We start from the raw sequence: 20,533 nt of genomic DNA, 5'->3' as shown, positions 1-20,533 counted from the left end.
CGTAAAGCGTGATGATCAAGGTCCCTCATTGATCTAATGCATGGGAGGAACCCGAAACAATCTTCCTTATCAAAATGTTTTTCGGTTTTAATTTTTTTTGTGAGTAAAGATACTCCCTAGATCGCCGGAAATCACCCTTTCCAGGCCATGCTCATTTGCAGATGAACGAAGAATAAATAGGTGTCATAGCCAACAAAATGTAAAAATTGCGCAATAAAGAAGTCAAAAATCGCGAATAAGTAAAATGTGGTAAATAAAAAATGAAGGTTTGAGACTCCTTTGAAATCACGTATCACTGGCAACATGCGTCGAGCGCCCTCTTTCTTAGCATATCACTTCCGAGGAACAATAGAAAAAGGAAAAACTTTTGGGCGAACAAAGGAGCCTGAAACCTTTGTTCGCCCAAAATGTTTTTCGGATTAAAAATTTTTTTTTGGATTAAAGATACTCCCTAGATCGCCGGAAATCACCCTTTCCAGGCCATGCTAATTTGAAGATAAATGATGAATAAATAGGTGAGAAAACCAACAAAATGTGAAAATTGCGCAATAAAAAGGAGTCTCAAACCTTTCATTTTTATTGACCACATTTTACTTATTCGCGATTTTTGACTTTTTGACTTTTACTTTTTACTTAAAAAAGTCAAAGTGAAGTAAAAAGTCAAAGTCAAAAAGTCAAAAATCGCGAATAAGTAAAATGTGGTCAATAAAAATGAAAGGTTTGAGACTCCTTTTTATTGCGCAATTTTCACATTTTGTTGGTTTTCTCACCTATTTATTCATCGTTTATCTGCAAATTAGCATGGCCTGGAAAGGGTGATTTCCGGCGATCTAGGGAGTATCTTTAATCCAAAAAAAAATTTTTAATCCGAAAAACATTTTGGGCGAACAAAGGTTTCAGGCTCCTTTGTTCGCCCAAAAGTTTTTCCTTTTTCTATTGTTCCTCGGAAGTGATATGCTAAGAAAGGGGGCGCTCGACGCATGTTGCCAGTGATACGTGATTTTAAAGGAGTCTCAAACCTTCATTTTTTATTTACCACATATTACTTATTCGCGATTTTTGACTTTTTTATTTAAGGTTTGAGACTCCTTTTTATTGCGCAATTTTCACATTTTGTTGGTTTTCTCACCTATTTATTCTTCGTTTATCTGCAAATTAGCATGGCCTGGAAAGGGTGATTTCCGGCGATCTAGGGAGTATCTTTAATCAAAAAAAAAAAATTTAATCCGAAAAACATTTTGGGCGAACAAAGGTTTCAGGCCCCTTTGTTCGCCCAAAAGTTTTTCGGTTTTCTTTTGTTCCTCGGAAGTTGTATGCTAAGAAATAGCAGCGATAGAACCTTTACTTTTCATAAATGTTTTCAGGTTTTCCGGAAGTTGTATGTTAAGCGTTAGAAGAGTTCAATGTTTTAATCATAATTTTTTCTTAAAGTATGGAACGGAGGGTGATAACATACTGCCCGATGCTGTTGTTTTAACTGGTTGCTGTATATTAATAGTTTTCAACCCCAACCGAGCCGCGAAATGAGCTTAGCAGATTCACGAAACGTTGCCTTGACCATTACTTTAGCAAGTATGCAAGTTTAGATCATTCCAAAAAGTGTTACTCAACCACTTCGGTAGAGAAAATCGGTTATTTTGTACCAACACCAGGGGCGGACTGGATTTTAACACCAGCCCGGGCATTTTTCACCTGGACCGGCCCATTATCTATTGAAATGTTACAAAGTAATCGCCGTCCTGGGAGGGGTTTAAGGTTTGAGATTAAGGAATGCCTAGATGCAAAATGCTGCTATATTTCTCAATTTTGTAGGTGACAATAATCCTTTAAAATAGATCCAAAACCAATTTTTCAGAAACAACACTAGTTTAAACTGAGAAACGTTAAAAACGTAAACAAAAATAGACAAAAATATATGATTTAGACTGGATTTTATTTAGTTTTTTCAAGCACTTAAAAATGTATTTCTACAAAGCCCGTCTGCATCCTATTAACTACTGTGAAAGTGGGCTGTAATTTTTACCAGGCTCCCCAGCTCACCGGGCATTGCCCAAATGCCTGTGTGCCCAGTCTGCCACTGACTAACACCGTTGGGTAATGACATCTTCAACTGTTGTGGAAATGAAAATGCACTAACCAACCCACTCCCTCAGGCTCTTACCAACCTCTTAGCAATTTCATCACAGAAGTGGTTTCGTGATAATGGTAACCTTTGTAGCCATACAGGTAGATGTTGATTGCATGCAAAAATGGAATCTTAATTTTACATGGAATGGGGGGGGGGGAGGATGAGGGTGGGGTGGGAAGGTGATTCCCCCAAAGTGCTTCAAAACTATTGAATATTAACAAAGATTTGTCAGAATTTCTCAGTCAAACGAGTTGTTTCAAGAACCGGCATTAGCACGCTAAAAAAAAACATGTCATTTCTTCAGCAAAACTTTGGAACTTTTGGGACAAACATCCGGCGCCTCTGCATACAAATTCACCTAGTGCACAGTGGCATTCTTGTACAGTCTGCACTATTGCACATGACTGTGCTACTTTGGTTCAGAGATCTTTAAACAGTACAGATCACATGCATAAGAACTTCCATGACAGTCCCCCCAACCCACCCCCCCCCCTGGCTAGCAGCTGGAGGGAGCTATTAGAAGCCTCCAATCTAGCCAAATGATGTCTATGGAAAACCATTTTGAGTGCTCCTATTTTGAGAGTTGTATACCCTTTGCTCCGATAGACAAAATGTTGTGTCCCAAAACTTGAAGCACATTTATCTTTTTGAGGTATGTGAGGTAACATCAGATATCTAGTGTTGAAACAAGACATTGAAATTGGACTTCTCAACTACAGTATATGTGTCTGTAATATCCATAATATCCCACGCAGAGATCCAAAAATGATGTAAATTACAATTATTATATTATAAGTAAATTAATTACAGAAAACTGAGAGGAAATTGCATACAATGGAAAAGAAGAAAGAAATTTATCGCTAGTTTGGGATCCAATCCAGTGACCCTCTGGTTTACTAGTCAAAAGCTCTTCTCAACTGAGGTATCCAGCCCTCTTAGTTGGTGATGATCCTGATAGCCATTAAAGGCCTAGTCAGACGGCTCTTCAAATGCTGTCCTACATCCTGTTCGAGTCGACCATGAAGACAACCGTTGTGTTTAAAATGTCCGACCTGGTTGTAGATTGATATTACTGGACAATCAAACATTGCTCTTTGCTCAATCTCCAGTGAAAATCCAGATCAAGGGGACCAACTGTAAAGTTTGATTAAAATCAACACACATAGCAGCCACACAAAGCAGCCACACATAGTCATATAGATTAGATACATATGTACTGTGATACAAAAACTTGTTTCTCCTTTCTTCTGTTACAAGAAAAGTTTACAACCATTCTATTTGGATTCAGTTTTTGAATAGAGAAACAACCCTGTCTTGTTTCCCCCATCCTCATCCCCCCTCCCTCCTTCCCCTCTTACCATTCAGAGTAAAAGAAATAATACCTCACCGTTTGTCTAACCCTTTCCATGAATCATCAACCCTCAGACAGAGCAAATACTGTATTTAAGAATATTTTCATTATCCCCCTGGACTACCAGGTCTTAACTTTCAATTGTCTCAACAGCAATTGGTTGGTCAAGAAAATATACTAAAATAACAAATAATGATCAATAAGTACATTATAGGAGAGATGTGTATAGGTTTGCTGGATAGAACACCAGAATTGGGCCATTAGAACTCACCATTGGGTGGATCATAGGCCTGTCACTATGTTTATCTCCAAAGTGAGATGGAAGGCAGAACCAATTTATCATATTTTCATTTTGGGGGTATTTACGTCTACAATGCAATCAGAATTAGATGTAAACAACACGTCATCCATCCAACAACCTCCAAACTTGTCCGCACAGAAATTTGGTCGTCTCGGATGATCGGACGATCATTAAATATTTTACACTCTCATAGGAGTCTGATACTAACATTAAATCTTATTACTATACGTTATTAATCTACGTTATCTATAGTGTCCATAGCCTTACTTCACATAATGACAATACAGTAATTAACACCATTTCTTGTCTCGATTATCTCAAGCGCTGGAACATCATCTTAAAGGAGGAAAAGGTGGCAGAATCATTTCTTCATAATCCTAAGTCCTCAACCAAATCTTACCTCCATATGTATTGTTAACTTTCATTAGTTTGGCATTAAGAGTAATTCTACAATACATTCTGTGAGTAATTGATGAGAGAATAGCATGGGAAAGTCTAAATCTTTATCCAGTTGGTATGTAACTACTCTTAATCCTTATTGTCCCCTTCTTAATCCTGTCTCCCTTTATCACTGCCTTTTTCAAATTATAACAAAAGCATGAACATGATAATAAGGTTCAGTGACAATACATAGAGGTTACAATGCCTGTTATTAATCCTACTTTCTTTTGCATAAAAGCACCTCTTGCATAAATCATACATCCTATCTATGACCTTACAGTTGTTCATCGGTGGATTCCAATATGGCCTGAAACCAAATGTCATGAAAGTAAAGATGAAAAGTAAACAAAAAGAAGAAGAAAAATCACCAAGATTCCACACCTGCTTTCATTGTGATTGTACTAGCAGATTTTGGAAATATGACAAAGCTAATCTAAAATTCTCTCTGCTGGCATAAAATATGCAGATTTATTTGAGTATTAGAGTCTAACCAACCACTTGTACTACATATCAGTACGTCATCAGACTGTCCATCACTATAGGCAAAACATATCAATGAAATCTCCTTTCTGGATGATAACAAAATCTTCTAAACACGAGAATGCAGTCTTTTCTTCCTTTCTTCCTCTCTCTCTCCACCTCTCTTTCTCAAGATATCTCTCTCTTGTTTTGGATGACTATTTACTGGTCTCGTGTTTCAGTATCCCAAGTAAACGCAAAAATTTGTGGATACTGGTTGCTGGCTTCTGTATTCGTAGACTTTGTTTTTTAAATTATCACAATTTCACGAGGATAAATTTCATCATCTGAGGCCTTTCCTGTACTTATTTGGTGGTTTCTGCAGCTGAAGCGGTTTACCAGTCGTCGTGGTTCCAAATGAGGGAGTACCGAATGTAGTGCCTGTGAAAACAAAGAGGTTCACGTATGTAAATATGTAAAGTTTTAAAGGACACACTGAAATATGTACATTACCTTGTAAACTTAACCCCAATATCTCTTTCTCCTCTTCTCCACCCCCCCCCCCATTCCCCTCCCAAGTTAGCACAGCAGACAAAGGTCGAAGAACTTCTAACCTTGAGACAATTTTGAAATATCAAACCTCCGTGGGCTAGATATAGTTGACTAATATCAATAAAAGGTTACTTTCAAGGAAAAATCCAAAGACCTCACATGAATAGACAATTCTCATTTTGCTCTGAACCACTGGAAGCTAAATATGAAGGATTACTGTTATTTACAGAGATAGTCAAATGTTTGTCTGAAGATAATTAAAAAAAAGATTAATTAATTACAGGGCTCAAGAAAGAACAGTTTTATAGCAGGTCAACCCGCGTCGTCAAGAATTTTTTTTTTTAAAACTCAATTTCAATATCTTCCAAAGATTACTTTAAAATTTTGAAGTAATTTGCCACTGAACTTTGGACGGAGTCCATCCATTTGCTCAGACATGTCTGTTCCATGCTCGACTAGAAATTGCTTTCTTCAAGACCAGAAATAAAGGGGAAATATTTGTAATATTTTTCCTTGTCAAATAATATTTTCACTCAACCCAAACACGGTTGATTCTTAACCACTCTTTTGTTCATCCTACCCCTCCCCTCCCCTGCCCCTTCCCTTCTTCTCTTCACCACACTTTCTATTATTTCTCCTTGCTACTCCCTCACTTCTCTCTTTTCTACTCTCCTTCACAATTTCTTTTTAAACCTCTCTTTGCTAACCCTCTCTCGTGTTAGCCATCTCTTCATAGTTGTTCTCTTACAGCTCTTATATCACCTCCCGTTTATTGTTCCATCTAGCCCTGCTCTACTCATCAATGTTCCGACAGACTGGTCCGTATTTTTCCATCTGCCTATAACAGGTTTTCCTCCATCTTCAATTTCAATTTGCCTTCTAGGGATATTTAACTATTCTACTTAAGTTTTTTTCTTAGCAGTAGTAGAAACAGTATTATTTTTAACCAGTGGTGACCATATTTGAGTTTCTGGCATATTTAAGGCCAATACAGCATACCTTTAAGGCTATGAAAGAGAACCAGCAACCAATCTCAATTACTAGACTGTGCAAGTATTGCCTTTCATGCTGTGTTTGTTATATTCACATAGCTCTGAACAAATTACAGGGAAGTGTATTTATCAGAGCTGTTACAGCCTTATAGTGCATCTCATGTATTGGGCTCTCGGAATAAACCCTCTTTCTAACCATAAAGTCTAATAACAGATCCTGGGGAAACTACTAATTTTCTTCTGCTGCCTCACAACTTTGGAACAAATTACCTGAATCTATCAACTCCCTCTTTCTCTTGTGTCCTTCAAATCTACTCTGAAAACTCATTTCAACAACATCTAACTGACATTTACCTTTTGTTATCTAATGATTTGTCTGTATACTTGCTTTGCCCTTTGGCACGTTACAAATGTTCATTATTACTATTATTATTATTATTACATTCTGATGGCAGAAAATGTAAGACGTTTTTTTAAAGAGAAAATTATTCCACACTGTGAATTGACAAACAACCTTCTCAATATCTTGTCCCTAACTTGAGATGTGGTTGACTACATGTAATTCACTTTGACTGGCCAAGCCCGTCCTTACTTCGGGAAGAGTATCTCAACGGGCGGTCTGTGATGTCATCATGGTGCAGATGTTCTTCAAGAGCTTTACTTCATTGTTACAATCTCTTTTGTCGATTTATCCTTAAACATGTATTATCTTAGGAAAGTTTGTTTAGCTCTGTCAGTGATGTCTGTATTAATAATTTCATCAAAATGCAACTTATTTGGTAGAAATATTACATTCCACCCTGGATTCTTAATATTATTTTTGGAAATACTATAATTGCCCTGATAACATGTACACCAATTCTACTGTTGCCCAAATTGTATATCACCGAATTTGACGAAAAATTTATCTCTGCCATACGAAATGCTATGAGGATACGGTTTTGAGAAATAACAAAATGCAGAAAAAAATTTCCAGCAGTTTTTTTTGTTAAGCAATGAATGTCAGCAAGATCATGTTCCTTTTAACGAACATTTGATTGAACATTCGTTAGGGAAAGATTTATATAGATTGTTTCAAACGACTAGGTAAAAGGCTGAAGGTGTCAGATGTTCGATTAGACTTCGCTACACATGAATAGTTTGAGATGCATAACAACCTTTATAGTAGCATCTGATTTATAAATAATTATATGTTTTGTGTTAGTTTGGAAGTTAGGAATAGTTCTGACACATACAATGGAAGTATCATAATTAATTAAAAACATGCTTGGATATTCTTAATCATTGAGCTTTTATGGAACGGATATGAGTAACTTTGGCTGAACAGAGATTTTTAATTTTTTTTTTCTGTGTTGGCTATAATGATGAGTTTTATATTATAGTGGTGATATCTGTGAGTTGATACATTACCAGTCATGTGAGATTTCATGCATGGGGTTGCAAGAAAACTTTCAAATATCAAACGTCAAAAATTGAGAGTTTCTTTGACTACACATTCCTATACTGGCTAGTATGAGTCAATCGCTGATGAGGAAGATTGGAAAAAAAAGGGGGGGGGGGTTAAGATAAAAAAAGGAAATAAACGAAAGAAAAATTGGAATAATGGTAAGAATTATTGAACCTGGTATACATAAACTAAGACTTGACAGAAAGCATACAATCAATTAATGAACTTTGTCACCAACCATACAAAAAGAGTCCAAAATGTGGTCACAGAAATGATGTCACAGAAACAACAACAGAATAGTGTTCCACTGAACTGAACAACAATATTGCAATGTACCCCAAACTTACCAAATGGATTATGGTGAATACAAGAAAGCTGCCACAGAAATGGGATTTTAGAATTTTTCAAAATGCAATTTAACGGCACACATGCATATATACACACACAAACACAAACATTGTTCTCTCTTACATGTGTATACACCATGGATATGACATGTTTAGGTAAACAAATGTGAAATTCAGAAAATTTGGAACAATTGTCAACATTATCAAGAAAATGTACTAGAAACTTCATGAAATGCACAAAACTACATAAATTAACTTCACCGGCCATACAAAAAGTGCCAAACACACGGTCCAAAGAAGTCACAAGTTCACAAACGGTATGAGAGAAATGAAGTTCCAAAGAGATCTAAACGACAATCTACCAATTTATCCCAAAATACCAAATGGTGGATACAATGATGTACATGCCACAGATAGCATACATTATCATAGGAGCTTTCAAAAGTGTACAAGAAAGGCACACACACGCAAACATACACAATACTCACAAACACATGCACACTCACAGTGGATATAATATAGGTAGTGCATGAGCGGCTAATATTAATATCACGTAACACCCACAGTTGTTGATATGAATAGAACACAACACCTTAATGATGTAGTTTGCATTGTTCTTCCTTCAATCTGCAAGTACCACACTCAGATCTGCTAAGGGAAAGAAAATGTGCCTGCCACTTAACCAACCAACGTTTGTATCAGGAAGGATGCAAATTAGGCATAAACTCCCCCATCCTTCTCCCCCCCTCCCCCCACAAAAAAAAATAAGACATTAATTAGTTGGTCATAAAGTTTTCACTATGCATAAGACTAAATGGTAAATAATTGCTAAGTAATGAGCATCGAAATGGCGGTAAGCATGTATAAATATCTTATTTGGCAGGGCATGGTTTACATACAGTTTAATGTGTTGAGATTTACACACCAGCAGTAGCAGAAAGGCATACGACCCACACTATACATCAGGAGTTACTCCAAACACTAGGCTGAATCACTAATACCCTTGATAGCAACTTACTGTCTACTCAGATCATTGATTACATGAGATACCTCACTATCCATGCCAAGATAAATCATTTCTAATGCCAAAGAGGCCTCACAGTGAGCAGACCATATGATTTACAGTTTAATACTGGGAGAAATTGTCCCTGTCATTAAGAGACCCCTAGTTTCCATGACCGTGTGAATAATATAAGAGTTCCCCAATGAGCAACGACCAAAGATGATACCGCTGTGCATGCTACACTGGAGTCACATTTGAAAGCATAACACGAACGATTATGGCAGCTCACTTCAAACCGGTGACGAGATACTTCTTGAAAGAGAAAGTCAACTCCATCACACAAATAACACAGAGGATGTTCAAAATGGCAACCAGTTTACTTAGGCTTCAAAAAATACTGACGAATGGATAAAATGGTAACACGATAACATGGAAAATGTGACACAAAATGAGAAGATGTATCGCTACACTTCGATGATCTCTCAAAGTTTAATGTGACAAAGAAAATGGCGGGTGCTACCCCCATGCGTCTGACTGAAATTGTCTCTCTGCACACACGTCACACGTCAACGAAGACCATGTTCACATCGTGAAAACTTGCAAATACACGTACACATTCTCCACAATAAAATAAATGAAGAAAAAAAAGGGAGAAAATCCACAGAAAACAAGGCAACGTCCAAAATCAGTAGCACTCGAGTCAGTATTTAGATACAAGCAGTGGGTAAAATCTTTTGAGTGAAGATGGCTGGATCCCCAAAATACATGAATTAAAAAAAAAACACCGGCCAAATCTTTTGGGTTAATATATAAATCTGATACGAACTGCATGCAAAATACCACTCATGGATTACTATTGAGGAAAATGATTTTGTCGATATACAAAACAGGCAATTTTAGTCTTACACACAAAAAGTCATCCACTTCAGTTATAGAGACTTCATCATCCCATTAACACCCTTTTACACTTAAAAGAAAAGAAAAGAGAAATTAAAAAAAAATAATAATAAAATTAAAAAATGAAAAAGAGGAAGAAGATAGCAAATAGGCCAACCTTAAAAAAGAGAGCAATGAATTGGATTTTGCCATCATTCATTGGTAAAGTAAAGAATGTGGTGTTAAATGACAAAAACTTATATTTTTTATTTGTAATGGGTTATTAATGGACAGATAGCACCTGCTCTTTCCGGAAGCTTTTAGTAGAGATAGGGTGAATAGCATTGCCTTTTATAGGTTTAACATTATTGATAGTATTTTATGAAATCATATAAAAATTTAAAAAAAATCCAGATCTACTGTTAATTGTTTCATGTTTTCTCTAAACTTCAGTGTTTCTTGATTCCATTCATTTGTAAAGAAGAAGGTTTGAGGGATAAGATTTCAATAGCAATTGTAAGAAATAAAGCAAAGTTTTCATGCAGATAATCTACTTGGATGTAGAGAGCACACCCACTTCCACCTCCCCCCCCCACCCCCTTGAGATGAATTTAGTCAATGCAGGGTTGTTTTGTAGGAGGAAGGGTACACCATAAAAGAATTGGGGAGGGCATAAAGGGAATGGGACGTTACTGTTACAGGTGTGGACATTCACAACACAGGTTTTACCTAAACTACGAGGATCTAATGTAAAATCATAGCTGCATTTCCAGCATTCAATCTGTTAGGCATAAATCAATACATGCATACACTGTTTATCACGACCAATGTGTAGGAGATCTCTGGATGGGTATTTCCCTTTCTTCTTGTAACCCAAAATAATCTGGCAGGGTTTTTCAACAGTTTTTGCACAAAGCATATAAATACCATCTGAAGTAGATGACATATATTTACAACCATTGTACTAAACTTTTTTCTCACTGGCCATTGGTAGGTGATTTAGAATTGATTTGATTGTACAATTCTGTGTCCAAACTCAACACCGAGCTTATAGTGCTGCAAATTGGCTTATTAACTTGCAAGAGGGAGAATTGCTACATGAGCGAGACCATCCCACCAAGAGATTGAGTGTTACATTCTGTTACAATACGTGTGATGCTCTTAGCCTTACCTTGTGCTGCAGTGCCAAAGCCTGTTGAGGTGGTCCCTAGGGGACCAGCACTCAGACTACCGCCAAAGTTAAAGCCACTCGTCGACGTCGTGGGTGGCTTTCCGAACAAGCTCGTCCCGGTGCCGAACGACGATCCTGTGAAGCCAGAGCCAAATCCACCACCGAGGGCCGTACCGGTATTCCCTCCTAATGCAGAAGTACCGAAGCCAGTCGTACCCCCGCCGAAGCTTAGTCCCGCTGTTGGAGCCGATTGGCCACCAAATCCAACCCCAGTGTTCATAGGACCTCTGACACCTGGTATAACCAAAAGAAAGTACAATGCATAGATTATTGTTGTATGAAATATACTAAAACTCAAACCGTGAATGTGGGCAAAGTCGAAGCTGATCAAGTTAAGCAGCTCACCGCCGGCTCAGTACTCATTTCTACATCATTTGAAGGGAAAAAAGGTCAAAAATGTCTTGTTATGAAGTACCACCAGTAGAATAATTCAGTAGGCATTACAGCTCAATAATTTTAAATGGCTCTTATTTGTCAATTCCCTCCACGTGACTCAGGTTTAATGAGGGTTACATGAGAGAGTCACCTGTGGTGTTTGGCTGTCCGTTCAGAGCTGCCAGCATTGCTAGTGCCGCTGCATTCGATGTGCCTTCAAACGCCCTGGACCCGGTAGGAGCAGATTTAATCCTCCTTTGGTCAGCCACAGCTTTCTTCCTTGCTGCAAAGACATCCTTGCTTTCATTGTGAAACACACGTCTATAGGTTAGATACTGTTCCTTTTGAACCTGTGAAAATATTTTCAAGATCAGTAAGAGCTGTCTGGTTACAAGTTAAAACATTAAATAACAGATCCCCCCTCTGTCCCCCCCCCCCCCCAAAAAAAAAGGAGGTGTTAACCAAATACTCATCAAATCAATAAAATCCTGTCTATAAACTGAGATGTTAAATTAGGAATTTCCTCAGAAAATAAAATAACAAAGAAACAGAGTGAACACCTCCCAGAGGTTACTTGCCTTTAAATACATTAAATATGCAGCAAAAGCTAACCCTAGCTTTCCTTTCCAGGAAAATCATGAAGCTATGACTACCTTTCTGCAGTACCGTACTAGCTGGCTGATTGCAACCACACTTTTCTTGGTTGCTCTAAGCAAGTATTAGTTGATCTTGTGGAACCCACTTCTCCCGTCGCTGCCTATGAATGGGGGTTATCCAGGTGTCTATGAGATGCAAATGGGCTGGGTGCTTTGTAATGTCTACAATATCTACACCATGGCATATCAAATTTGTTGAAATCACCACCAGCAGAGGACTTGATAACAATATATTTTCAGGTTTGTAAGAAAGTTGCTGATTCAAAATATTTAGTAGGGGCAATGAAACTAACAGTCCACATATCTTGTTGCACCGATGCTCTTTTATCATCTGTAACAGCACCCTGCTTTTAAGAAAGGCTTTGACCCCTAGTGACCTTAAATGAACTCTGACCTATACCAAATTGTGTTTTAAAAACTTAACACTACATAGGGCTATCCTGCCATACATATTTGAGCTCCTTTGATGTTCAGGTTCTAGCGATACAGCATTCTTGGGAGTTTCACATTTGCCCTTTGCTGACCCCAAATGACCTTTGACCTACACCAAAAACATGGTTCTTGTACTCATTATGGGGAAGCAAAATGCCAAATATGAGACTTGCAGAGGTAACTTATCTTGAGATATCCTATTTACAAGCTAGGGTGTCACATACACACACGCACCCTCCCAAACATACACAACAACTTGACTGCAAAGGTTACTTGCCTGCCCATGGCAAGTAACAAAAATCCCTTCCTCTGAAGAAAATAGAAATATTGGGTCTTTAAAAGTTATAAAATTACAAAAAGAATTAAAAAAAACCCGATATCCTTTGTTTTGTAATGTAACCAAGAAGTATTACTACAACAGAAGTCAATGGTTGCTTAGCAATATCAGTTGTTGGCCTCTGCATTTATTAGATGCATTGTATCTCACATTTATTGGATGCATTGGTATCAACTCTCAAACCATCTCATTCTCCACGAACAAATGTAACCTTCTTTATCTGAGAAACATTGTAATTAACTGTTAATAGCTTTAAACATTTGATATAGTTAGCGAAATTACCATAAATTACCTACCTTGACGAGGTCGTGGACCCCTTGGAGCTGAGCAGCAAGAGCAATGAAGGTCTCATTCAGTTTCACCATAACTTGTGAAAGCTCTGCAAAAGAATCAAAATTATGACAAATAACAAATTCATCAAAATAAGCAGAGGTAGAATTTATTCATACTATTTCAATATTGTTTCCAGATTCAATGTATCATACTTTTGGCAGCTCTGAAGAAAAAAAAGAAAAGGGGAACAACTATTTTGAGCTTTGAACCGATTTTCTCATAATAATTATGCGTAAATTCCTAAATGGAACTAGATATCAGATACAGATGTCAGATACATCTAATTTTAAATATTGCTGGAATTCCTCATTATCATACTCAATCACAAAACATGTGTTCATAGGGAGATACATTTATACTTACAAATGATGAATACATAAGAATGACATAGAAGCCTGCTAGGGGGTCATTTGACGAGTCCCGAGAGAAGCTCGTCAAACTTGCCTTGCTACATGGGCATCGTTTTGATGTTGTACTCATTCAGGAAACAGTTACCATGAAAATAATTAATAATAAGGTTCATAAACTACTCATCTTATATTTGATGCATTTTAGATTCACTACATCTGATTTTTATTCCTAGTTTCATCACATTGTACATCCTCAGCACAAACTGGCACAGACAGAGGAGACTAGGTCAAGTAAATTACAGCATTGTATTCTCATATTACCATGTACAGTCCATTACAATAGCAAACTACACCATCATATCACAAATTGTATTTACCCATAATTCCTTTACAGCCAAACAATAAAAACTAAAACAGGCCAAACATTCCAGATTTCATTCACCATCCCAGCACAACAATGGAACAATGCTGTAATTAATCAAGTAATAAAAAAACTAAGTTAAACAAACAAAACAAGTGTATGTGGTAAAGTAGCACACTACCAGTGTACAATTATGTCTTAAAGAAAATGAAAATGTGACGAGTTTGGGTAGTATACCTTGAGGTGTATAGGATGACTTTTGACTCATGGCTGACATCTGATGTTCAAGCTGCTCAATAAGATGGCGGTACTGTTGGAACTGATCTTCAAATTCCTTCACAAGTCTCTGGAAATATCTACCATAGAACAAACATATATTGATTGGATTGGATGATTGAAGTGAAAAAAGTAAAACTTTCTAAAAACAAGACAAAAAAGTCTAAAACTTATTGTGATGATGTCATCAGTATGTTTACCCTGAGAAATCTAAGTTTAAAAGGCAGCTGCTGATTATAGCAAATTGAAGACATCAATCTAGTAATGAAGTCAGAAAATGGGGTAAGAGAGGGAGGGAAGTGGGAGAGAGGGAGGGAGGGGAGGGATGGGGTGAGTGGGTTAGGGGAATGGGTGATTCACACATCCCCATCCAGAAATAGAGATCAAAATTTCGCTGAATTAATTACATAAACATAAAAAAAAGAAGGTTTTGGTCATTAGCTAGGAAAGTCCATTGTGTCACAGCCTAAAAATCAGCACAAACTGGTGTTGTATTATAATACTTTCAAACACTATCTAACAATGAATTTAATGTAACATGTGCCTATAAACTCCTCCAAGAGGACTTACTCTGATGGTGCGTAATTGTCCCCCTGCAGCCCCAACGGGATCTCCTTCGTCCGTTGAGCAATCTCTGCATCTTTCAGGGTCTGACTGGACTCCTCTTTGAGTCTGTGGATGGCAGCAGCATTCCTGTTAAAGGTGCTGTCTAGGACTGCCAGGAGCTGCTTCAGGGCTACCGTGTCCTCTCGAACTGCGTGCAACGGTTTGTCCGAGAAGCTAGCTATGTCGTCCTTGAAACTCTTTTGTCGCTTGACGTAATCCCTGAAGATGGAATAATGAGTTATTGATAGATTTCAGAGTCTTCTGTCTCTCTACTTTAAACTGTCATCCTAAGTTAAACCTAAACTTTCATGCCTCACTCACCAAAGCTGGCAAAATGTGATGTCTTCACAAGGTAACCTTGATGGGATCTCATTTAAGCAAAGTACGTATATAGTCAAAATCGTAAGGATTGGGACATCAGGTCAAAACTCTATTAAACAAAGGATACTACAATCCACTTCCATATCTTTGTATAAAGCACTTCTTCAACTGGAACCAACTATAATGAAACAACGTAGCATTGATTACGAGAAAAAAATCTGTTAGTTGTGATCTGGACAACCTGAAGTTTCTGTTGGTGTCATCCCTTAACACAAAAGTACAGTAGGATGTTCAAGAAGTTTAAGTGTTGTTGAAGGGCGAGACTGAGTGCTTTTTTCTTTAAACAGAGAGTGACGTTCATTTCCTTGGGCACACCCTCAAGGAGAGATTTGATTATTCAAGAACAAAACAAAATTACCACAGACTACAGGATCACCCATGAAAGTCAGCCCTGCAATTTAATAGCTACCTTAATTGAATCATTCTGTTATAAATACATAATTAAACAGGTTTTTGAGTTTGATAAACAATGTTATCCAATTTACACCTACTGAGTAGATTACAATTGACCACACAAACATAACCATATTAACCACCTATAATTGTTTTCTTGAAATATTTTTTAACACTTGAATAATGAAAATTTTTGAATCAAGCCTCAATAGTTGTATCAAGCAATAAAGAAAGTTTTGAAAAAAATTGTCTACAAGTTGGTATCAAATTTGACTAGTCATGCTAACGACCTACCTTTCTTATCATAAGATGGAGAAGTTCATAAATATTAAATATGTTACCCTTGAACTATATGCCAGACAAAGAAGTAAGATCCTCTCACCCCTCCACACAATATCCCCACCCCCACCTCCTCATATCTTCATCAAAACAAAAAGAGAGTAAATATTTGTACCAAAAAGAATAAAAAAACACTATTAGCCAAATGTTTGAATTGCTTTAATACGAAACTTTCATAACATTGATCTCAAACCGACAGTATTTTATTTGTTCATACTTACTTAAAAGCTGTCACTGTGTTGCATATTTCTGCTGGTACCTGTGAATCTTGTAGAACCTTGCTATCGCTACAAAAAGAGATGAAAACGACACAAAAGAGTTCATTAGGTCAATTATGTTTACATAATAAGTAAAAGAAACACATTGGAAGAGTCTTAATCTAGGTAGTTTGTTGCATTTGCTGGGATGAGCTGTATGAGTCAAGGTATTACTTCAGTGCAAATATTTCACTATTTGATTTTTCATCTGCTCAAAAATAAAAACACCCCCTCCCTCTAAAAAAAAATGAATGCACAACATTAGAAAAATGAAAAAATGCATTAAATGGTCAACAATCATCAAATTTGTTTTAACTTGTACATATGTTCCACCTAACTCAAGAATTTTTTAATCAACCAAAGAAAAAAATAATACTTTATGCATTCAGTGAAAAATCTTTCAGAATATTACAAAAGGAAGAATAGTCAATTTACTGCAATGAATTTAAGTCAATGAAGTTCAAAAGTAAAAAGTTCAATTAAAAACAGTTGTCAGTCATATAAAGAACACATACAAATCTGAATACTACATGCTGCCATCTTTGTGTTGGATTTTAACTTAGTTTTTCCATGTACCATGTACAGTACTACACATACAGTAACTAGATACCTCATAGTTTAAGGGTCACAGATATTTGACTACCTCCTAATAACTGGGCGATTAACCAACCAATTTAGACCAATGCAGCAAAGTTTCGGTCCCACAATTAATAATGTAATGGTTTCCTTGTTTCAGTTGCAATTGTGTGAAGTTTTGTCTTATTACATTTTCTGTGGTTTTGTCGATTTTGTCTTCCTTAAACTTGTCATTCCATTTCTAGTGAAATACAGTCCCACCAGATTGTAGCAGATACAACCCAAAATGTAGCCTTTAACATTTTCTTCCTCCACTTACCTTGATTTAGATGAGTTAGTGGATGTCGCAGCTGACGAGGATGTTAACGTTACTCCTCCGAGACCTTTACTGGCTGAGGTTGCAACAGCTCCTTTCAGACAGAAGTTTATTAGAAAAGTTAAAGTAGAAACTCACTTATTATTTTACCATTTAATAGAGTAACTAGAAAAAGAGAAAACTTAGCCAGCTGAATGTGCTTCAAATGCGACTATCTGCTTTAACCTGTAAAGGTCGGTTCCATACTGCAATATATATTGAGGGTGAGAGATATAAAAGAAACATCTGTGGGGCAATGAAGATGTTTTTACCATGCAGTTTATGGTTTGCTTACATCTATTGCTCACAGTATGTATTGGAGTATGAACCAGCCTTAAAGCTTGTCAATTATGTGAAAGATTTCGGTTGAGAAGAAAACACAGCTTTTGTGTTTGTTGAGAACATTTGCTCTGCTTTTTGGAGCAAATCTAGTGAAATTCTTCATCCAAGGTAAGAAACAAAAACAACAACTGGCCGCTTCAAGCAACACAATCAATACACACAGTGGTTTCAGCCACAGCACTTCTATGACATCAAATACACACAATGGTTTCAGCAACAGCACTTCTATGACATCAAATACACAACCTTCCACAGCACTTTTATGACATAAATGGTGGTTTCAGCCACAGCACTTCTATGACATCAAATACACACGGTCATTTCAGCCACAGAACTTCTATGACATCAAATACACACAATGGTTTCAGCAACAGCACTTCTATGACATCAAATACACAACCTTCCACAGCACTTTTATGACATAAATGGTGGTTTCAGCCACAGCACTTCTATGACATCAAATACACATGGTCATTTCAGCCACAGCACTTCTATGACATCAAATACACACAGTCATTTCAGCCACAGAACTTCTATGACATCAAATATATACAAATGGTGGTTTCAGCCGCAGCACTTCTATGACATCAAATACACACAGTGGTTTCAGCCACAGCACTTCATGACTGGGTTTGCCCTTGATTCAAGAATCTTGTCATAACATTTTTGGGACTGCTCTTGGCATATTAAAGCTTTCAGAAGAATTTTGATTATTGATAAGAGACTGGTTGTATGAATACCTGCTGCTGCAGTTGTAGATCCAAGGCTCAAACCTCCCCCAAGAGAGGATCCACCCAACGAACCAAAGCCAGAGGATCCAGTGGCTGTCGTGGATCCTAACGAACCGAGTTTGAAACCGCTGGTTCCTGTGGTAGTGCCAAAGCCAAGACCGGGCTGGGTCGTGGCACCGAACGTGGAACCAGTCGTTGAAGTTCCAAATGTAAGACCTGCTTGCGCGCTTGTGCCTGGTTTCGCTGTTGAACCAAATGACAGTCCACCAGAGGCCTGGGTCGTCTTCAGACCACCCAACTGAAAGCCGGTACTACCAGCTGTGGTTGCAGGGGTACCGAAGCTGACAGTGGGCTTGGCTGCACCTGTCGTGGCTCCAGCACTCCCAAAGGATAAGCCACCGCCAAGAGAAGATGCTGCCTTGGGTTGAGTTGAACCAAACAGACCTGAGTGACATGTGTGATAAGGGAGAGAGAGAGAGAAAGAAAGATGGGAGAATTACCATTATAACACAGTAGAATAAGACATTGATTGTGTGGTCAATTTCTACAAAGGTGACAGGCTTGCTGACTATCTTTGTACATAACCAATGACATACCACTGAAAACAATTGATCCTAACAACCAGCAAAGACTACATAATTACAATGATAAATGTATAGTACATCTGCGGCAAACACACGATAGAGATCACCACTTCATGCAGCATCCAATTGCTAAAGTTAGGTTTACCCAGTCTCACACTGCATGAGAATATGGGGTTACAACTCGACGAGAAAGGAATATGTCTAAACTGCTTGAAAAGAGCTACAAAGTTGTATGGACTCACAGAGAGCCCTTTAAACATACATGTAGTTTAACACTACTTGAAGGACTCAACACAAGAAAATACACTGCAGGTGTATAGTCAGTTGACTCCTTGGTGTTGAGATTTGAGAAACCATTGCAGACCCACCAAATCCAGTTTCAAGAGGTCCAGATTATACACATATAGACCACTATCCTGGGACAGATTTCAATACAAAGGTCTACATCTTCAGAAAATGTACCATCCCAAAGATATTTGTGCAAAAAGCCTGAAGTCTTTGGTGATCTTTTCCAGTTGAAAATTGAAATATATTATTTCTTGAGAGATACTAATGGTGTCTCTACAGAGTGGTTGCAATTTGAATGGAAATAAAGGAATGGAGAAGAAAAATGTAAGAAAGAAAGCAAAACAAAAATGGGCAAGAAATTAACCCTACAGTCTGAAAATGATGGAAAATACCTGTCGATTGCGTTGTGGCAGAACCAAGTGAAAACCCTTTATTTAGGCTCTGTGCAGGTGTTGCACTGGCAAAACCAGTTGGCTTGTTTGCACTAGACAGTAAAAGAAGAAAGATGAAAGGAATTACTGACAAAATTACAACAAAATTTGATGATTGAACACTTTGGAAAATGCTGGACAGGGATTGAACATTGTGAATTCTATTCAGATCAATCCTTGTTTACAAATAAGTCTCTTCTATGATGGTAAAAGTATACATTACATTATCTACATACCTTATGGCCACAAGTTACATGTCAATTTCTAACAAAATGTTTTAAAAAAATGTTTTAATGTAGATATTATAATCGGCATATTGGATCAAAAAGAAAACCAATTAGACTTCAACATCTGTGACATAAGACCGACATGGGAAGCTATTACATCCAGTGGAGTAACAAGTTATTATTAGTTGTATTGGTGATTACTTATTAATGGTAGTTTCAGTGGAAAAAAACATTAACTTGATTTCTCTGCCAGTCAAAAAATCCAGTTTAAAATGACAATCAATTTGGCCTAAAATGGAATCTCAAAAATGGCGATTTACTGCTTTGCCAGCTGCAAACATTCAGGATTTTTCGTCGTCAAGAAACATATACTCATTGTTTGATACACAACAAACTTAACTGAGGGGGAAATTCTATGAACAAGTGAATGAATTAGGCATAGTTTTATGCCTATATCAACCTAGCATTGGACTAGTAATACGGCACGTTAGGCTAGCATACGATTGCCGTTATGCGACATGAAAGAATGTTATGTTTATATTAATTTTTGAAGCTTGAAACCTCAATGTGAAAGAAATTTACAGTTGATCGATAATTAGCATGAAAATTTACCCAGAAGAACCAAATGAAAAGCCACCAGGAGTCGCACTAGACGTGGTGGCCGTTCCGCTACCAAAATTGAATCCACCAAAGGGGGCCGCCATTTTCTAATAGCATGCAAAATCGGTGGCGCTATTGATAATTTACCAACAGGAAAATCTAGCGTTCCTGACGA

At 37.4% G+C, this 20,533-nt stretch overlaps 2 protein-coding genes across 4 annotated transcripts in view; one reads left to right on the top strand and one right to left on the bottom strand.

Moving 5' to 3' along the window:
- Positions 1 to 20,533, top strand: part of LOC139979493 (protein FAM114A2-like) — a 314,900-nt gene that overhangs the window by 17,002 nt on the left and 277,365 nt on the right. The window lies entirely within an intron of this gene.
- On the bottom strand, positions 1,915 to 20,513 carry LOC139979492 (nucleoporin p58/p45-like). Of its 2 annotated transcripts, XR_011797179.1 has the most exons (12): positions 20,371 to 20,513; positions 19,493 to 19,584; positions 18,238 to 18,672; positions 17,120 to 17,210; positions 16,189 to 16,254; positions 14,819 to 15,073; positions 14,210 to 14,328; positions 13,225 to 13,307; positions 11,655 to 11,853; positions 11,069 to 11,362; positions 9,928 to 9,988; positions 1,915 to 5,121 (listed from the first exon to the last, which is right to left on the bottom strand). XR_011797179.1 is itself a non-coding variant. In XM_071990341.1 (11 exons), the coding sequence occupies exons 1-11, from the start codon at positions 20,460 to 20,462 to the stop codon at positions 5,024 to 5,026; spliced, it is 1,824 nt and encodes a 607-aa protein (XP_071846442.1). In that variant the 5' UTR covers positions 20,463 to 20,513; the 3' UTR covers positions 1,915 to 5,023. The 2 variants fall into 2 exon arrangements, 1 of the variants encoding a protein (XP_071846442.1); XM_071990341.1 differs by lacking the exon at positions 9,928 to 9,988.

The sequence above is a fragment of the Apostichopus japonicus genome, chromosome 14 (assembly GCF_037975245.1).
Source record: "Apostichopus japonicus isolate 1M-3 chromosome 14, ASM3797524v1, whole genome shotgun sequence".
NCBI lineage: Eukaryota > Metazoa > Echinodermata > Holothuroidea > Aspidochirotida > Stichopodidae > Apostichopus > Apostichopus japonicus.
This window is presented reverse-complemented; position numbering and strand designations above follow the sequence as displayed.

Coding starts and splice junctions, on each gene's coding strand:
- LOC139979492 (XM_071990341.1), bottom strand. CDS start 20,462: ATGGCGGCCCCCTTTGGTGGATTCAATTTTGGTAGCGGAACGGCCACC. Junction 15,074..16,188: donor AACACAGTGACAGCTTTTAA/GTAAGTATGAAC, acceptor TTCCATCTTCAG/GGATTACGTCAAGCGACAAA. Junction 5,122..11,068: donor CTTTGGCACTGCAGCACAAG/GTAAGGCTAAGA, acceptor TTGTTTTCACAG/GCACTACATTCGGTACTCCC.